General features: G+C 39.3%; 1 protein-coding gene across 4 annotated transcripts in view; it reads left to right on the forward strand.

Moving 5' to 3' along the window:
- Positions 1-12392, forward strand: part of FAXDC2 (fatty acid hydroxylase domain containing 2) — a 42440-nt gene extending 30048 nt beyond the window's left edge. For all 4 annotated transcript variants that reach the window (XM_033927291.1, XM_033927292.1, XM_033927294.1 and 1 more), the window contains 3 exons: positions 992-1097; positions 8274-8440; positions 9533-12392. In XM_033927291.1, the coding sequence (XP_033783182.1) occupies positions 992-1097; positions 8274-8440; positions 9533-9737 (478 nt within the window). In that variant the 3' untranslated portion in view covers positions 9738-12392. The remainder of the gene's footprint in view (positions 1-991; positions 1098-8273; positions 8441-9532) is intronic.
- Positions 12393-20700: the final 8308 nt, after the last annotated feature.

Below are 20700 nucleotides of genomic sequence, written 5' to 3' on the forward strand. Positions count from 1 at the left end.
ATATATGCCTCACATCTCCTGATTCAGTGAAATACTTGTATGTCAGTTGAGTACGAGCCTCTTTCTATAATGTTAACAGTATAGCTTCAATGGCTTGTTGGCTTTCATCTTTTCCAATTGTCAGCTATATTTGTTATAAGCACCATTGGTTGACTATTTGAAATACTCAACATTCCAGGATGCAGGATGCACGATACCCTTAAAGGGCAAATTCTCCATCTGCCGGTAGATGGACTTAGCCCATTCATTTTGGACTGGTCTGGCCTGACTAAAGGAAAAAAAATTTATCAGGTAAAAAACAATGTTTCCATAAGACGTAAGCAAGCTTTGATTGTGTGCTAATAACCTGAGAAAGCTGGGCCAAGCCTCTGGACCTGGCTAGTTCAAGATCAAAGTCCAAAAAAGTTACATGTGTCAGCTGAATTGTTGTTTTGGTTTGCTTTGATTGAAGCTTTATTATTTATACTATATTCTGGAGAATTGTCTAGTACTTTGACAGATAGTCATGATAGAGTCTGCTGATATGGAATCCAGTCTTTTCCAGCCCAGCAGTGGTTCTCAAAACAGAATTGGCTGGCACACCCAGCCAATCGGTTTTGCAAGATAGCCACAATGAATATGTAGGAAATCTGCATAGAAAATAGGTAGTATATGCAAATTGCTCATGCATATTCCTTGAGGAAATCTGAAAAACCTGACTTGCTAAATGTACCCCGAGGACTCGGTCATAAACAGTGCCAATATTTTCTCTCTCTTTAGCAAGTGCACTCAACCCAAACCAAGCACACACCCAGGCCACCAGGTTGCCAGGATTTCTATAATAAATAAATGATATAGATTTGTGTACCATGGAGAGTGCGTTTAAACTTCTCATGCATACTCCTTGTGAGTATCCTGAAAACCTGATTGGCTTCATGTGTGCCAAGGACTGGGTTTGGAACCATTCCTCCACAATGAAGGATAAAATGTATTTTTCTGTTCTGTCATACAGACTTTTCCATCATCCTAAACTCTATAAGCAAATCCATAAGAAGCATCATGAGTGGACAGCTCCAGTTGGTGTTGTGGCACTCTATGCCCATCCATTGGAACATATAGTAAGTATGGTTTTTTTGAGTCTGGTTCTAAGGTTTCAAACTTAGACATCTGGCACACCTTGCCAGATCAGGCACCTAAGTTAATTGTTTAATAAACTTGATCAGCACCCATAAGTGACAAGTAGCATTTTGTATTTGACTTAAATTGCACTTGATCAGTGGAGTGCCGCAGGGCTCCGTCCTGGGCCCGATCCTGTTCAACATCTATATAAGAGACTTGGCAGAAGGGCTCCGATGTAAAATAACATTATTCGCTGATGATGCCAAACTAAGCAATGTAGTGGGCAAAAGCACAACAGACATAAATTCGATGCACGACTTACTTCTACTGGTACGCTGGTCTAGGTCCTGGCAACTCAGCTTCAATGCCAAAAAATGCAAAGTCATGCACCTGGGCAGCCAAAATCCATGCAAGACTTACACCCTTAATGGCGAGATCCTGACAAGAACTGAAGCAGAACGAGACTTAGGGGTGATCGTTAGTGAGGACATGAAGACTGCAAATCAAGTGGAGCAAGCTTCCTCCAAAGCAAGGCAAATGATAGGTTGCATACGCAAGAGTTTCATCAGCCGTAAACCTGAGGTCATTATGCCATTGTATAGATCCATGGTGAGACCACACCTGGAGTACTGTGTGCAATTCTGGAGGCCGCATTACTGTAAGGATGTGCTGAGACTAGAGTCGGTCCAGAGAATGGCCACCCGGATGGTCTCGGGACTCAAGGATCTCCCGTACGAGGAGCGGCTAAGGAAGTTACAGCTCTACTCACTCGAGGAACGCAGAGAGAGGGGAGACATGATCGAGACGTTCAAGTATCTCACGGGCCATATCGAGGTGGAAGAAGATATCTTCTTTTTCAAGGGTCCCACGGCAACAAGGGGGCATCCGTGGAAACTCAGGGGCGGAAAACTGCACGGTGACACGAGGAAATTCTTTTTCACTGAAAGGGTGGTTGATCGCTGGAATAGCCTTCCACTTCAGGTCATTGAGGCCAGCAGCGTTCCTGATTTTAAGGCCAAATGGGATAAGACATGTGGGATCTATTCAAAGAGATAGGTAGGGGAGGGTCATTGGGGTGGGCAGACTAGATGGGCCATAGCCCTTATCTGCCATCTATTTCTATGTTTATTGGATGCTTCTATACTGCTACTAATGACTGGGGAGCCAATTCAGAGCAGTTTGCATAAGCGTCAGTAAAGGTGTTACAATACATGAGTTAAATATATGTACAGTCATGTGAAAAAAATTAGGACACCCCATGAAATATTCAGTTCTTTCTTAAGAAATGTTCACATCTCGATGTCAAATCTTTTTTATTATCTCTGGGAAAGAAAGTGATGTAATTGCAGGTAAACAACAAATATTTTCCTTGATTTACTCATGAAACAAGATATCCACAAAAATATGTATTCTAACTGAGGAATAAATTAGGACACCCTAGTGTAGCTAGTGTTACCCCCTTTGGCTGAAATAATTGCAGTGAGATGCTTCTTGTAGCCATCTACCAGTCTCTGATATCGGTCTGAGGAAAGTTTGGCCCACTCCTCAATGCAGAATTCTTTCAGCTGTGAGATGTTTGAGGGGTTTCTTGCATGTACAGCTTGTTTAAAATCACCCACAGCATCTCAATGGGATCAGGGCTTTGACTCGGGTACTCCAGGACTCTCCATTTCTTAGTTTTCAGGCAATCCTTGTTGGATTTACTTGTATGTTTTGGGTCATTGTCGTGTTGCAGGGTCCAGTTCCACTTCAGCTTTAATTTTCTTTTTTTTTAATTCTTTATTCAGTTTTAACTCTTGCAACAAGTGTAAAATATTCAATCAGATAATTCGTACAAATCACTTGACATTCTAACAATAATTGTCAAATGCATATAAAAAAAGACCCCTCCCCCACCCATCCCATTCATCAGGAATAAACCCATTAAATCACATAACATACCTCCCCATCCCCACATTAAATATTGTCCTATGTAAATGGTCTCACATTCCTCAAGCACCCTCTGATACATGGCAGAATTCAGAGGATTCTATTATGGTGAGCTGGCCAGGTCCTGCTGCAGCAAAGCATTCTCAAACCATGACACTTCAACCTCCATTCTTCATAATTAGAATGAGGTTTTTTCCCTGGAATACTGTATTTGGTGTAAGCCAAAACAAGTCCTCTTTTCTGGTGTCCAAATAATTCAATTTTAGACTCATCTGTCCATAGAACACTATTCCAGAAGTCCTGGTGTTTTGTCTACATTCTCTCTGGAAAACTTCAGTCTGGCCTTGATGTTTTTCTTACAGAGTAAAGGTTTCCTCCTTGCACACCTCCCATGCAAGTTAAATTTGTGCAGTCTCTTTCTGATTGTAGAGGCATGCACTTTCACATCAATAGTAGCAAGAGCCCGCTGTAGGCCCTGTGATGACATTTTAGAGATTTTGGGGACTTCTTTTATCATCTTGTGGTCTGCTCTGGGGGTCAACTTGCTTGGATGGTCAGACCTGGACGTGTTGGCAGTTGTTTGGAAACTCCTCCACTTGTAAACTATTTTCCGGACTGCGGCATGGCTAATGTCAAATTCTTTCGAGATCTTTTTAAATCCCTTACCAGACATATAAGCTGCTACAATCTTCTTTCTGAAGGCCTGACAGCTCTTTTGATCTCACCATGGAGTTCACTCTCACCACAGCAGTCATGAGCACACCAAACTAAATGCCTAAGGTTTAAGTAGGGCAAACCTCCTTCAAAATGCTGAGTAATGATGTTCTAATCGTGTGCACCTGATGTGATATACCTGTGTGTGATCTGAGTCACTTTAAGTGGGAGGATATGTGGGGGTGTCCTAATTTATTCTTCAGTTAGAATACACATTTTTGTGGATATCTTTTGTTTCATGAGTAAATCAAAGAAAATTTTTGTTGTTTACCTGCAATTACATCACTTTCTTTTCCAGAAATAAATAAAGATTTGACATCGATATGTAAACATTTCTGAAGAAAGAACTGAATATTTCATAGGATGTCCTAATTTTTTCACGACTGTATATCTTACCTATATATACCATCTATGTACATAAAGCATTATTATAGTTTCTGTATGTCATATATTCATCTTTCTTTGTATTCATGAGTTCACCCTTTCATGTTCCTACTGTTTCCTCCATGTTGCCATTCCCCCTAATTGTTTCTTTATTTGCTAAAGTGTTCTGTGCAGAATATTGTCTTTATTCCTTTCTTGAACTTTTTGGTGTCCTTTTTCTAATTTTAATTCCCTCGCAAAGGAGTTCTACCACATTAGGGCTATCATAAGAACATAAGAACATAAGAAGCGCCATCTCCGGATCAGACCTTCGGTCCATCAAGTCCGGCGATCCGCACACGCGGAGGCCCTGCCAGGTATACACCTGGTTTATTTTATAGCCAACCATACTTTATATGCCTCTCTCAAGGAGATATGCATCTAGTTTGCTTTTGAAGCCTAGGACTGTCGATTCTGCAATAATCTCCCCTGGGAGAGTATTCCAGATGCCAACCACTCTCTGTGTGAAGCAGAACTTTCTGACATTAGTCCTGAACTTGTCCCCCCTTAGCTTCATTTCATGTCCTCTTGTCCGTGTCAAATTGGACAAAGTAAATAATCTTCTCTGCTCTATTTTGTCGATTCCTTTCAGTATTTTGAAGGTCTCGATCATATCCCCACGCAGTCTCCTTTTCTCAAGGGAGAACAATCCCAGTGTTTTAAGTCGATCCTCATATACCAGTTTCTCCATACCCTTCACTAGTTTGGTTGCTCGTCTCTGCACCCTCTCCAGCAGTTTTATATCCTTCTTTAGGTAGGGAGACCAATGTTGGACGCAGTATTCCAAGTGGGGTCTGACCATTGCCCTATAAAGCGGCATTATAACTTTCTCCGATCTACTCGAGATTCCTTTCTTTATCATGCCGAGAACATTCTTTTCCTGACGCTTTTGTATTTTGTCATCTGAAGGGTATTTCCAGTAGGTATTCTAGGCTCAAGCATAGGGCACGAGTTGATTTACGGTTGTCGCTTCTGTGTGCTAGGTATTGCAATTCTGAACAATGAATGATATTGTGTGTCAGCAACATGATCTTGGATTTCACCCTGCTTAAGTAACTCTTTCAGTAGCGGGGTGGCAGTCTGTTTTGATTTTCCCAGCAGAAATCTAGCTGCAGTGTTTTGTACTATTTGGATCTGTCTTATCATGTATTTCAGGCTGCCTAGCAGGATCGCACTGCAGTAGTCAAAGATTGAGAGTACCAGGGATATTACTACATTGGACATTGCTTGATGGGTTAGGTAGGGATTTAGTCCTCTGACCCAGTAGTTTGCCATAAGTGTTTTTCACAATACGTTGGATGTGTATTGTCATGTCTAGGTTTGAGTCTATATATGACAAAAGACAAGACTCCTACTATTATATTTGTCTGTTGGTTATCTCATAAAGAGTTGTTTATGTAGTGTGCTGTAATTCTCATACACTCATAATTGTGTAATTCGGCCAAGAGCCGGAGCTCCTATAGTCGAACCCAGCACCCAATCACTATGAAGGGAATAGTGAATGGTGTAAAAAAAAGGTGCTATTAAAAAGTTAAAATCGTTTTACTCAATGGCAGAAACCCCAAAAGTTAAGTGAGAATTTTTCTCTTTTGCCACTGAGTAGAGCGATTTTAACTTTTGAATAGCACCTTTTTTTACATCATTCACTATTCCATACACAGTTATTGGGTGGTGAGCTAGACTATAGGAGCTCATGCTCTTGGCCAAATTACACAATTTTGAGTGTATGAGAATTACATCACACTACATAATTAACTATTTATGAGATAACCAACAAATATAATATTAGGAGTCTTGTCTTTTGTCATATTTAGCCAATTTGACTTCCTATTTTCTTGGCATTTATTAAACACGCTGCCCTACTTTAGCTATTGTGACTAGGTTTGGGTCTAGCTATACTCCTAGGTTTCTCACTCCTTCTGTGGACAATTTTATGGTGTTGCCGTTCAGAGTTAGTTGGTAAAGTGAGCCACCCCATTTGTTGATTAGAAGTAGTTCTGTGTTTTCACTGTTGGCTACTAGTCCTTTTATTTGGAACCAACCAAAGATTTTCTCTAGGCCCGTCTTGATCTTCTGCTTTGTGTTTACGTCTCGTTTTTTCAGCAGGATGACCAGTTGGACATCATCTGCATCCTTGTTTTCTGATGAATTTCCCCAGCAGTTGGATGAAGATGTTGAACAGTAAGAGACATGGCCAATCCCTGTGGTACTATGTCCGCTTCCTTCCAGTTGTTTGTAGTCTCCTGCCATTCTACACTCGGTAGTCTTTGGATAGAAAGGAGTCTATCCATGCCATGACTTTTCCTTTGAGACCTAATTCTCTGCATCTTGATTTTAGCACTGTGTGTTGGACTAGGTCAGGGGTAGGCAATTCTGGTCCTTGAGGGCTGGAGCCAGGTCAGGTTTTCAGGATATCCACAATGAATATGTACGAGATAGATTTGCATCTCACGGAGGCAGTGCACCCAAATCCATCTCATGTATATTTATTGTGGATATCCTGAAAACCTGACCTGGCTCTCGAGGACTGGAATTGCCTACCATTGGACTAGGTCAAAGGCCGCTGAGAGGTCCAGAAATCCCAGCAGCATGTCTTCTCCTTTAAGCATGGTGTTTCAGGACCGTGTCCTGTACCGCTACTAGTACTGTTTCCTTGCTCAGGTGTCTCCTGAACCCTGATTGGGCCTGGTCTAGCTTTGATGAGTTTTCTAGGAAGTCTGATATTTGCTGGCAGGCTAGTTTATTAGTTTAGATAACCCACGGTTGCTTTGCTACTGGTCTGTAGTTGGACAGACCTTCTAGGTCTTTTTCTTTGTTCTTCAGAATGGGTTTGATGACAGTTTCCATTTGAGTGGGACCTCTCCTAATTGTAATGATTTGATAAAGGTCTGTGAGGCAGGCAAGTCTCAGGCCTTCATGCTCTCTCATTGGGTATAGTGGGCATGTGTCAATGGATGGTGGGCCCAGTTTCACTCTTCTTAGTAGTTTCTTCACCTGATTGGTTCAAACTCTTCCATTGTCTCCTGTTTCCTTGTATGTTTGTCTATTGATATGTTATCTAGGTCATTTCTGTCTATATCTTACATAGCCTCAAAGCTTTTCGAGCGCTCTCTCATGCTCCTAACTCAGTTTTAGCTTCATAATATCACTCGTGACTGTGGCTGTAGTGATCCTCTCTGTGGGGAAAGATAAGAGATTCTTATACCACTATTTTAATCTATCATGTAAGCAATAATGGCAGGTATTTCATCATATATATACGGTATTACCTGATCAATCACATCATTTCAAAATGCAAAAGAAAACTCTGGGATAGTTTATTCATTTCTTTGTGACATTGCAAATATATATACTTCCTCCTCCCTATTTGTGGTTTCGATTATCTGCGGTTTTTGCCCCAGGCCCCCCCTGAGAATCGCTCGTTGGCATTGAAAAAAAATTCGGCCCTGGGACTTGGAGGGAGGTGATCTAAGGGGGGGGGGAGGGCGATCAGAGCATGGACCTTACCTGGTGGTCTAACGGTGACATGGGGCAGGAGCGATCTTCCTACACTCCTGCCCCATGCAGAGCCGTGCTGTGAGTTCACGTGGTCTCAAAAGACTACAACAGGGAGTTCCTGTTGTAGTCTCATGAAACCACGGGAACTCAGAAGCATGGCTTTGCACGGGGCAGGAGTGTAGAAAGACCGCTCCTGCCCCGCGTCACCACTAGACCACCAGGTAAGGTCCGGGAGTGGGTCAGAGCCGGCCAAAAGTTATTCACGATTTTTCCCTATTCACGGGCTGACTTTGCCCCTAACCTCCAAATAGGGAGGGAGAAGTGTATATATATATTTTTTTGTAAGAAAGGAGGGGTGGACTTACATATATTTCAGCTCATTCATCTAGCAACATCTTCATTTATAAGGTCAACATATCCAATTTTCTAAGTTTTTTTTCCAGCCTTCCATCACCTTTTAAATTGACTTCATTAATATTGATAGTTTATTGTACACTTGATGTAAGAAATGAAAATGAATAAAGATTTGGAAAAAAAAAAATGACTTCATTAAAACCTTTAAAAAAAAAAAAAAGATAAAAATTTAATTTTTTAAATTTTCTCTTTGTTAGTTTTCCAATATGCTGCCTGTTATGGTGAGTCCAATAATAATGGGTTCTCATGTGGCTACGATCATGCTGTGGTTCTGCTTCGCCATCCTAAGCACGATCATCTCACACTGTGGCTACCACCTGCCTTTCCTACCATCATCAGAGTTTCATGACTTCCACCACCTCAAGTAATGTCTAACTTTATTCTTGTCATTAACAATTCTCTTTCCCCCCAACTGTCTCTCACAAGGAACAGATAAGCCATAAAGTTTACGATAGCTATCTTGCTTTTACACAATGAATCCAAAGTAGAGAGCCTTAATAGAAGTTCCCCATATAAGGAGTACTCCTGGTTGAGGGCCGCATAAATCACTTATAGTAGCTGAGATTTGGGAGCTAATGGATTTCACCAGGGCCAAGTTGGTACCTTCTCCCATCTTCAACCAATACTTTTTGTCCTGCAAGTATGACTATTGACTCATGCTCTATCATACCATGATGTGGATCCTTGGCAAAAGCCCTCAATGAAGGTATGTAAGCAGCTATATATGGCCCTTTTGACATTATAAAGTCTTCCACAGAAGATTGGTCCTTTTAAGAGTTACAGACCACTGCAGCACTAACCATAGTGAAGCTACAAATTTCTGTTCAGATTTAGACACAGGTGAGAATACAGGTTAATAGCTATGAGCTCCCAACTCAGCTTCTGGACCAACATACTGAGAATAAATGTTCAAAGTCTCGGGGCAGGGAATTTTTGCCATTACAATGGCAACAGATGCCCGATTCCAAATGCACATAATACCATGTTTCCAGCCGGCCCTAAGCCAGTTTCTCCCCATCCAAATTAAGATTGCAGTTGACTGGCTGAAAACAGGAAGGTTAGGTTAAACAAGAGAAAATGGCCACAAAGGTGCAAGGTTACATTCAGTGCACCATACCTTGTAGAGAATGACATGAAGACAAATTTTTCCCCGTCTCCGCAACTTGAAACTCTGTCCTCGTCTGCACAAGCCTTAAACACTTTAAAATAATAATGTTCGAGGCTTGTGCAGTTAAGGCAAAGCTTGCAGGAATGGGGCAGGGGCAGGATGGGGATATTGAGATCCTGCGGGGACAAATTTGTCCCCATGTCATTCTCTACATCACAGCCCTAGCAAAGTCTATTGCCAATGGAGCTAGAAACCCAAAAGCAGCATTAGGAATCTTATCAGACTAAATTCTTTCAAAAACAGAACTATTTTGACTTCTAAAAAGTGTATTGTCTGTTTGATTTCCAGGTTTAACCAGTGCTATGGGGTCCTGGGACTCCTAGACCACCTACACGCCACAGATACCATCTTCAAAGAAACCAAAGCCTACGAGAGGCACATGCTGCTACTGAACCTCACACCTCTCAGTGAAAGCATTCCCGACTCCCCCAAGAAATACCAAGGAAAAGGATCTCACTACGCACCTGTCTCCAACCTTTGCAATAAACATTAGAGCAGATAATCTATTAATATATTATACATAGGAACTGGGGATGATTCTATAGCCAAATAACTTTTCTAACATCCAGTTATGCTACTGCTTATACTAAGAAATACAGACCTCTTATGAGTCTAAATACAACATTTTTTCCTCAACTTGCTGGGGACATAAAATTGACTACAGTATTACTAGGTCTTAGCTCTTGAGTCAGTCGATATTCATTAGGCTTTTTTTTTTTTTTCTTCTTTTTGCATTGGCACAAATTCAAGAAAAAGCCAAATGAAGTATTCCATCAAATTCGAACCGTGGAGTATTTTACGAAAGCAGTAGTAGGACAGGTAGCCCTCCTATATCAAATCCATGACTTTACCCCTAAGCTTATTTTGAGAGCATTGAAATATTCTGCTTACGCTATAAAAGCCATAGATGGCATGGAGCAAATACTGTGAAATCTATCATGCCACAGTATTCAAGCATACCAATGAGAAATTACTAACACGCTCCTTGATCACATTGGAGGATTTAGAAAACCTAGTAGATAAATTTCATCTACTTCTTAAGAACTATTTGTAGCCAAAGCATATTCAATCCTGTTTACCTTGATTTGTTCTGTAAAAAGTACTGGGCAGGATCCTTGCACAGTATTCCAGACCTGCAGAACTACAAGGATTCTCCTGGGGGAATTCTCAGAAAAATATTTAAAATGCTTTTAAAATGTCAAAGTTTTGCATACTATTTTTAATCGTAAGGAGTTGTATCTCTCTTAGGCACAGACATCCCCACCAACCTTTTTCTAGCCTCTCCATCCCATTGTACACACAACTCACCTTTCTCCAGCCCCATCCCTCCTCTCGCCCATCGCATACACCACCCCATGTACCTGACATACCCTTTCCCCCTTCACATGCACCACAGCAAAAGAGGAGGTGTACATGAAGCTGCTTCCTTCTTTTCTGCTGTCCTGGGTCTGACTGTTCTTTGGAGTCATGTAGGCCTCTGTACAGCCACACAGCTGTGGACCTAGAATGCAGAAGCAGCCTCATGTGCAGCCCCTTCTTTTGTGCTGTATTGGTGCATATGCAGGGAGGGAGGGCAGCCAGCTAGCCAGAAATGGGGCATCTATAGCAGACTGCACCGGAGGAAGGGAATTCTGTGAAAATTCTGCATTGCACAGTAGCGCAGAATTCCCCCAAATGCAACTGGCCAGGAGTTCTTGTAAACTTGGTATACCAATCATGTTTCTATATTCCTCCTATCTGATGCACATGGAGCAGAATGGATCACTACAAAGCAGCAGAACTTTAAACACCAAGTGCAAAGCATATACCCAACTGTTATTTGCTGTTTCTATATACACAAACCTTTCTTCCTGTTCCTGTCCTCTAACAAGAAAACTTAACTAGTAAAAGAGGGCAACATTTCAAGGTAACAAGTTTGATCCATCTTTAGCAGTGCTGAAAAAGCATATTTTTAAATAGTGGTTAACCCAATAGCAATATCATTGTCATGGGGCTGTTTTGGTCTTTAACACTGCTAGGCTTAACAGCTACAGTCATAATCAAGAAGTCTGTTCTCACACCCCACGAGAATCCCTGTTCAGCCCTGCTATATAGTTGCTAAGAATTTAAAGGGCAAACGTAATACTCATTGCTACTTACATTACAGAAATATCTAGAATATAGAAGTCTTGATGACAAGCTGCAGCCACTATAGATCAGTTTTATATTAGATTATCTTTCCTTTAGGAATTGCAGTTAGAAATATAATTCATTCTTTCACAGCACTTCATGGACATTTCATGTTAAATAATAAAAAGCAGTCTGCCTTGCATTCCAGTATCTTTGTTAAAAGAGCTATTAATATTACAGATGTAACAAAAATATTAAAATTCTCCTTCTGTACATTGTTCTGACCTAGGACTTCTAATCAAGTTCTGTTTCATCTCATTGGTAACTACTTTTGATAGTTATTACATAGTGAAAAAGGCATAGAGCAATTAAACTAAAAGGGAGAGTGTGGCACAGAGGTTAAAGCTACAGCCCCAGCACATAGATTGTGGGTTCAAACCCACGCTGCTCCTTGTGACCCTGGGCAAGTCACTTAATCCCCCTATTGCCCCAGGTACATTAGATAGATTGTGAGCTTGCTGGGACAGACTGGGAAAGATGCTAGAGTACCTGAATAAATTGAATGTAAATAAACAGGGGAAGTGGTGTAGTATGGAGGGAGGTTAGAGCTTCCCCTCTCTTCTCTTAAATGCACTCCCCCTCACCTACCTCTTCTAGTCTTCACCAGCAGTGAACAGATATCCTACCTGCTATTCATGCCAGCTTCAACTCTCCTTCTGATGTGTCTTCCTGTTTGCAGAACCAGGAAATGACATCAGAAGTAAGGTTTAGCAGATAGAAGATTCTGCTCACTGCCGATGAAAATGAAGAGGTACAGACTAGGGGCCCATGGCATGGTGAAAAGTATTACCTTACAACTTATAGAAGTGTGGCATATTTAAACCTAAGGTTAGAGACAATACAAAAGGAAAATGATTCATCTAAAGAAGTACAACAGTTTTTCTCAGCTTAAATGTTACTAGCAAAATACATTCCTAAGGTAAAGATCCATTGTATACATAAACAAACTTAGAATTCCAATAAATCCAATTTCATGGTGTTTGTTTAAAGCCGAGTCTTCCCTTCAACAATCTATAAAACAATGTGAACTTCAGCAATGACGATGATAAATCAAATGGACGAATGTAGCGCATTACTCACCTTATCTATTGGTCAGGGCAAATAATAAAATCAATCCATTTATCACAGCAGGGATATGTACCCTTAGGATCATATTTTTACTGACTTACTCTGCAACTCTAGAGTTAGTAAATACCATGGCAAGCACAGATTAAAACTCATCTGAAGGATAGACACTAATCAGCCACCTATCTGTATCAATAAAAATGTTTGAAATTTTCTGGTTTCAGCCTGTGTCTATAGAGGTTCATAGTCAGTTGCGCGCGAGACACCAGCGTGCCGACAATGGAGGGCAGACAATTCAGCACAAGACACCAGCGCGTCGTGGGAAAACTTAAGTTTTAAAGAGCTCCGACAGGGGGTGTGTGGGGGGAAATTCCCCCCCCCCACTTTACTGCATAGTGTTTGCGCTGCTTTTGGGGGTGGGGGGTTGGAACCCTCCATTATAGAGAAAACAGAACTTTTTCCGATTTTTTTCTGAACAAGTTCCGTTTTCTCTATATTGTGGGGGGTTGTACCCCCTCAACGGCAGCGCGAACAGTATGCAGTAAACGCCGCACACGCCCCCTGTCGGAGCTCTTTAAAACTAAGTTTTCCCGCGGCGCGCTTGTGTCGAATTGTCAGCACTCGATTGTCGGCGCGCTGGTGTCTGGTGCGCGACTGTCCCGTCACCATCTATAGATACAAATACACTTTTCTTTCCATGAGTTTAAAGACTGGAGAGAACAAAATTTTTTTTAAAAAAAATGCATCTAAAGGTGAAGAGAGGCCTTGGGAGCTTGCAAAATCAAACTCCTGACGCAAAATAGTCCTTACTTACGAGCGGCACAACAAACGGGGAACAGTTTGAACTCATTTCACTTTTTAGCATCTGTTCTCCTTATATCACCATCTTGGCATCCAGGTTCCTTGACAGTGTAAAGCACACCTGGAAATGTTCCTGATCCGAGACATAAAAGCAGTACAAAATAAAGAAAAGACTAAAATTTACAGGACTTGGCAGTAAACCACTAAGGCAGGGTGTCAAAATTAACTCTACAGCCCAGTACTGTTGATTTTTCTCGTATATAAAAAGAGAGGTAGATGTAGTAGTAGATCTGTCTTAATTTGCAGAAGAGGTTTGTATTTAATAATTATAATGAGTGGCCATTACTTTTTACATAAAAAAGGAGTGGGTTTTTTTAATAGATTGTTTAAAGTTTAATAATACTTTGTGTATGTCATATATATATATGAAACAACCTAAAAAGGCTAAATCATAAGTAGAAAGGGATTCTACTCAGAGCTCAAGGAGAGTGTTTTTGAAAGGGTCTCAAGTGCTCACGGTTAAGAGCTCGATGTGACTTACAAGCTAATAACCTTCAGGTGAGCTATCATCGATCTTTTATTCACTACTCCAATTTATGCTCTGTAGTATCAGAAACCCTCTATAGCTAATTTTAATATTCAGAAAAAATTTTTATATTTATTTAAATTTAATACTTCTATGAAATTCTAAAATAGAACTGTCGGAATTGAACTTCACTTAGCTATAGTAGCAAGGTATCAAAGTGACCTGTCGGAGTTAATAACTTCCATATATAGGTCTTAAATTACTTAGCTTCAATAGCAAGATGTCATAGTGGCTACGGAAGATCTCCGTTTCGCTCTTGTTAACTCAAACAGAGCTTCATCAGGAAAAAGCCGACATTCACACTACAAAATGAAACATAGAAATGAAAATAATTATTTAAAACTTAAGCTTCTGAAATAGAAACTATCTAGCAAATAATTTTAGCTACTTAAATACTAGAACGCCTAAAGGCAGATTCAATGGGAATACTTCTTATTTATTTTAAACTACCTATTACTTAAGAAATGGCAGGAGCACAAAATCAGTGTATATAAAAAAATTATTTTAGAATTTATATAGTTAAAGTCTATGTGATTGAAGTTTATATAGTTAAAGTTTGCTAATGAAAAACACCTATAGATGAAACTCTAGCAGTAAAACAAAGCGTCTAAGTTTAAAGAAAAACCAAAAGTTGGAAGAATTACGCTGTCACTCTAAGACCTACCTATTTATATCGGCTCTGGTTCTCACAGAGGGAACCGTTTAGGGGACACAGCCCAATTCAGACTTGTCTGGAGATATCTGGACAGCAGACTAATACCACAGCTTAAATACAAAGGCGTCTGAGGTCACATCCGGAAACCACCGCCTTACTTAATTAGAGGTTTTAACTGCAGATTTTAAATAAACAGCGGGACTGATGTCATATCCGGAACATGCCGGTGAAAGGACGCAAAAAGGTTACAAGAAATATTGACGTAACAAACGCTGATAATAAGTTTAAATTTTAATTTACATAAAAGCTTGCCAGTTAATGGCTACGTTCAAGCCTGATGGCTGTAGACTATGTAAACGGTCTATCCACCGTTGTTCTAAACGTAGCAATTTATTACCCCTATCCCCCCCTCTTATAGAAACCGGTATTGAATCAATAATGATACATTTTAGTTCTGTAAAAGTATGGTTGTGTGCTAGGCAGTGGGCTACCAACGGTGCCTCTTTCCTTTGATGTTTCAAACAAGATTTATGTTCTGCCATACGAATATTGAACTGTCTAGTTGTTTTACCTACATAGATTTTATTGCAGGGACAAATAATAGAGTACACAACATACTCTGATCTACAGGTTGTATTATACTTTAACCAATATTTCCTATGATCTAAAGGATTTTCAAAAAAAGTACCTTGAATATTGAGAGGACAGATCTGGCATCTTCCACAACTAGAATGAGATCCCGATGTATTGTAGGGAACATTCTGTACTGGATCTGGTTGAAGTCTCAAAAATTCTCTTAAATTACGTGCTCTTGAATACGTAAGCCGTAGCTTTGAATTTTCGAAACAAGGATTAGATTGAACAATCCTCCAGTGATCATTGATAATATTTGCTATCTGATCTGATTCTACATTATATTTAAGTACAAAGTTGTAAACATCATCTCGATATTCTGACTCAGTGCCCTCGAACATCTTATCTCTAGAGGGATATAATAACCATTCCTGGTGGTTACACTTGGCTCTCTGGTATGATTGTTTCAGTTGTCTCTCAGGGTAACCCCTATGTCGTAAGTTATTAGACAGTTTTTTAGCTGAAGATTTAAAATCAGCTTTATGGGTGCAAATACGTCTAAACCGTAGAAACTGTGCTAATGGTAGACTGTTCTTAAGTGGAATGGGATGACAGCTGTCGTAATGGAGAAGGTTGGTAGTATCAGTAGGTTTGATATATAGTTTAGATTCAAACTGATTGTTTCTAACACTAACCCATGTGTCTAGGAAGTTAATACCTTCTGTAGAATGGTTTCTAGTGAATTGAATGTTAGTGTCATTGGTATTAAGCCATTCAGTAAATTCTGTGAGCTGATCATTTGAACCTTGCCAGATCATAAAAACATCGTCTATATATCTCTTCCAGCCAAGTATGTACTGACTCCATTGATGAGATACTAGATATGTCTCTTCATACTGCTTCATGTAAAGACCTGCTACAGACGGGGCGCAAGTAGCACCCATTGCTACCCCTTTTATTTGCAGGTACAGATCTTTACCATTGGTGAAAAAATTCTTTGTTAATGCTAGTTCTAAAAGAGACATAAGAAAAGCTGTCGGGCACTGATGAGGACGGGGTCTAGTTTGAAGAGCTGCACGAGCAATCTCCAGACATCTATCCTGAGGTAACGAAGTATATAGTGACACAATGTCTAAAGTAACTAGAGTAGTGGAACTATTTTCTACCTTCAAACTCTGTAGCCATAAAAGAAACTGAGAAGTGTCTTTGATGTAAGAATCACCTGTCATAATTATAGGTTTTAAAAAATAATCGACATAGGTTGAAAGAGGCTCAAGAATAGAGTTAATTGAGGAAATGATTGGTCTACCGGGAGGTTTATTAAGTCTCTTATGTATTTTCGGGAGTAAATACATCCATGGTATAGTACTATGCTCCCTGTTTAAGAATTGAAATTCTTTTTTTGTCACATATCCTTCAGTAAAGCCATCTTGAGTTAAAGCCAAAATCATGGCTCTCAACTGTAGAGTGGGATCCTCATTCAGCTGAACGTAGGTGGTACTATCTGATAGTTGTTTCTTCAGTTCAGCTAGATAATCAGTCATATTCCAAATGACCGTACTTCCGCCTTTGTCGGCTCTACTGATCACTACAGAATGATCTTGTTGTAGTTGCAATAAAGCAGTATGTTCATTCTTAGTTAAATTATGAGTCTCAATTTTTTTATAACGTAGAGGAGCCACATCTTGTAGGACCAGTTGCTTGAAGGTGTACAATAAAGGATCAAGGGGGCCTGGAGGGCACCAACTGGACTTTTTTGTTACTATAGATCTGTCGTAACTAGATTCTTTGTCATAAAAGAATTTTTTTAAAGATAAAGATCGAATAAATCTTTCTAGATCAACTTGGAATTGGAAATAATCGAAGGGAGCGGTTGGAACAAACGCTAACCCTTTAGATAATACATTTGTTTCTTCTTGGGTCAAAATCCGGTCAGAAATATTGATGATCGTGGAAGAGGAGATCTTGTGGTTTAATAGTTGTTGCGACTGTTCCTGCGTCCTCGACTTCTGCCCCTGGATCTTCCTTTTCCTCTGCCTCTTTGATAGTTTTTTTGCTGCTGGTCAGAGAGATTATTCCCAGAGCCATCACTGCTAGAAGAGCCTGATAAGGACTCTGTGCTTTGGTCAGATGGTTTTTCATTCGTATTTACTGATGTAGTGTACATCCATTTATATACTCTTTTATTAGAATAATCGTTTGCGTCTCGGAATGCTTTTCTTTGTTTTTGTTTCCTAATATTTTCTCGGTATGGGTTAATAACATCTTGAACATCACTCATTTTCTGATCAAATACTGTTGGTGTTAAAGCAGTTCTTTTAACTTGCAATAATTCTTCAAGTAAACCTTTCTGATGTATAAGTTCTTTTTTGCTTCGCTCAATGATTAAAAGCATCAAATCACAGGAACATCTATTCAAAATCTTGTTCCAAGTATCAATAAAGGTCTCATCTGATTTGAAAATCTGAGGAGCAGTCATCATTCTCAGGCCTCTCGGAATGCGTTCTGCTTTACAGTATTCTATAAGTGCAGACCCATTTAATTCAAGCCTGGTAATATACTTCAAACATGTTATAACCGAGGAAAAATCTGTTTGTGCATTAGTGTCCTTAGTCATATCCGCAATGGCATATCCGCCAAATGCTGCTGTATCCTGTAGTAGTTGATTAGTAGTTGCTGAAGTAAAGCCAAAAGAAGACTGCCAAAGGCCTTCTGCCATATTGAAATTCTTAAATATCCTCAAAAAATTGTGAAACACACAAAACAACCTAAAAAGGCTAAATCATAAGTAGAAAGGGATTCTACTCAGAGCTCAAGGAGAGTGTTTTTGAAAGGGTCTCAAGTGCTCACGGTTAAGAGCTCGATGTGACTTACAAGCTAATAACCTTCAGGTGAGCTATCATCGATCTTTTATTCACTACTCCAATTTATGCTCTGTAGTATCAGAAACCCTCTATAGCTAATTTTAATATTCAGAAAAAATTTTTATATTTATTTAAATTTAATACTTCTATGAAATTCTAAAATAGAACTGTCGGAATTGAACTTCACTTAGCTATAGTAGCAAGGTATCAAAGTGACCTGTCGGAGTTAATAACTTCCATATATAGGTCTTAAATTACTTAGCTTCAATAGCAAGATGTCATAGTGGCTACGGAAGATCTCCGTTTCGCTCTTGTTAACTCAAACAGAGCTTCATCAGGAAAAAGCCGACATTCACACTACAAAATGAAACATAGAAATGAAAATAATTATTTAAAACTTAAGCTTCTGAAATAGAAACTATCTAGCAAATAATTTTAGCTACTTAAATACTAGAACGCCTAAAGGCAGATTCAATGGGAATACTTCTTATTTATTTTAAACTACCTATTACTTAAGAAATGGCAGGAGCACAAAATCAGTGTATATAAAAAAATTATTTTAGAATTTATATAGTTAAAGTCTATGTGATTGAAGTTTATATAGTTAAAGTTTGCTAATGAAAAACACCTATAGATGAAACTCTAGCAGTAAAACAAAGCGTCTAAGTTTAAAGAAAAACCAAAAGTTGGAAGAATTACGCTGTCACTCTAAGACCTACCTATTTATATCGGCTCTGGTTCTCACAGAGGGAACCGTTTAGGGGACACAGCCCAATTCAGACTTGTCTGGAGATATCTGGACAGCAGACTAATACCACAGCTTAAATACAAAGGCGTCTGAGGTCACATCCGGAAACCACCGCCTTACTTAATTAGAGGTTTTAACTGCAGATTTTAAATAAACAGCGGGACTGATGTCATATCCGGAACATGCCGGTGAAAGGACGCAAAAAGGTTACAAGAAATATTGACGTAACAAACGCTGATAATAAGTTTAAATTTTAATTTACATAAAAGCTTGCCAGTTAATGGCTACGTTCAAGCCTGATGGCTGTAGACTATGTAAACGGTCTATCCACCGTTGTTCTAAACGTAGCAATAAATTGCTACGTTTAGAACAACGGTGGATAGACCGTTTACATAGTCTACAGCCATCAGGCTTGAACGTAGCCATTAACTGGCAAGCTTTTATGTAAATTAAAATTTAAACTTATTATCAGCGTTTGTTACGTCAATATTTCTTGTAACCTTTTTGCGTCCTTTCACCGGCATGTTCCGGATATGACATCAGTCCCGCTGTTTATTTAAAATCTGCAGTTAAAACCTCTAATTAAGTAAGGCGGTGGTTTCCGGATGTGACCTCAGACGCCTTTGTATTTAAGTAGGTCTTAGAGTATAGAGTATAGAGTATAGAGTATAGAGTATAGAGTATAGAGTATAGAGTATAGAGTATAGAGGTAGGTCTTAGAGTATAAAAGCTTGCCAGTTAATGGCTACGTTCAAGCCTGATGGCTGTAGACTATGTAAACGGTCTATCCACCGTTGTTCTAAACGTAGCAATAAATTGCTACGTTTAGAACAACGGTGGATAGACCGTTTACATAGTCTACAGCCATCAGGCTTGAACGTAGCCATTAACTGGCAAGCTTTTATGTAAATTAAAATTTAAACTTATTATCAGCGTTTGTTACGTCAATATTTCTTGTAACCTTTTTGCGTCCTTTCACCGGCATGTTCCGGATATGACATCAGTCCCGCTGTTTATTTAAAATCTGCAGTTAAAACCTCTAATTAAGTAAGGCGGTGGTTTCCGGATGTGACCTCAGACGCCTTTGTATTTAAGCTGTGGTATTAGTCTGCTGTCCAGATATCTCCAGACAAGTCTGAATTGGGCTGTGTCCCCTAAACGGTTCCCTCTGTGAGAACCAGAGCCGATATAAATAGGTAGGTCTTAGAGTGACAGCGTAATTCTTCCAACTTTTGGTTTTTCTTTAAACTTAGACGCTTTGTTTTACTGCTAGAGTTTCATCTATAGGTGTTTTTCATTAGCAAACTTTAACTATATAAACTTCAATCACATAGACTTTAACTATATAAATTCTAAAATAATTTTTTTATATACACTGATTTTGTGCTCCTGCCATTTCTTAAGTAATAGGTAGTTTAAAATAAATAAGAAGTATTCCCATTGAATCTGCCTTTAGGCGTTCTAGTATTTAAGTAGCTAAAATTATTTGCTAGATAGTTTCTATTTCAGAAGCTTAAGTTTTAAATAATTATTTTCATTTCTATGTTTCATTTTGTAGTGTGAATGTCGGCTTTTTCCTGATGAAGCTCTGTTTGAGTTAACAAGAGCGAAACGGAGATCTTCCGTAGCCACTATGACATCTTGCTATTGAAGCTAAGTAATTTAAGACCTATATATGGAAGTTATTAACTCCGACAGGTCACTTTGATACCTTGCTACTATAGCTAAGTGAAGTTCAATTCCGACAGTTCTATTTTAGAATTTCATAGAAGTATTAAATTTAAATAAATATAAAAATTTTTTCTGAATATTAAAATTAGCTATAGAGGGTTTCTGATACTACAGAGCATAAATTGGAGTAGTGAATAAAAGATCGATGATAGCTCACCTGAAGGTTATTAGCTTGTAAGTCACATCGAGCTCTTAACCGTGAGCACTTGAGACCCTTTCAAAAACACTCTCCTTGAGCTCTGAGTAGAATCCCTTTCTACTTAT

This window comes from Geotrypetes seraphini, chromosome 18 (genome assembly GCF_902459505.1).
Source record: "Geotrypetes seraphini chromosome 18, aGeoSer1.1, whole genome shotgun sequence".
Lineage (NCBI taxonomy): Eukaryota > Metazoa > Chordata > Amphibia > Gymnophiona > Dermophiidae > Geotrypetes > Geotrypetes seraphini.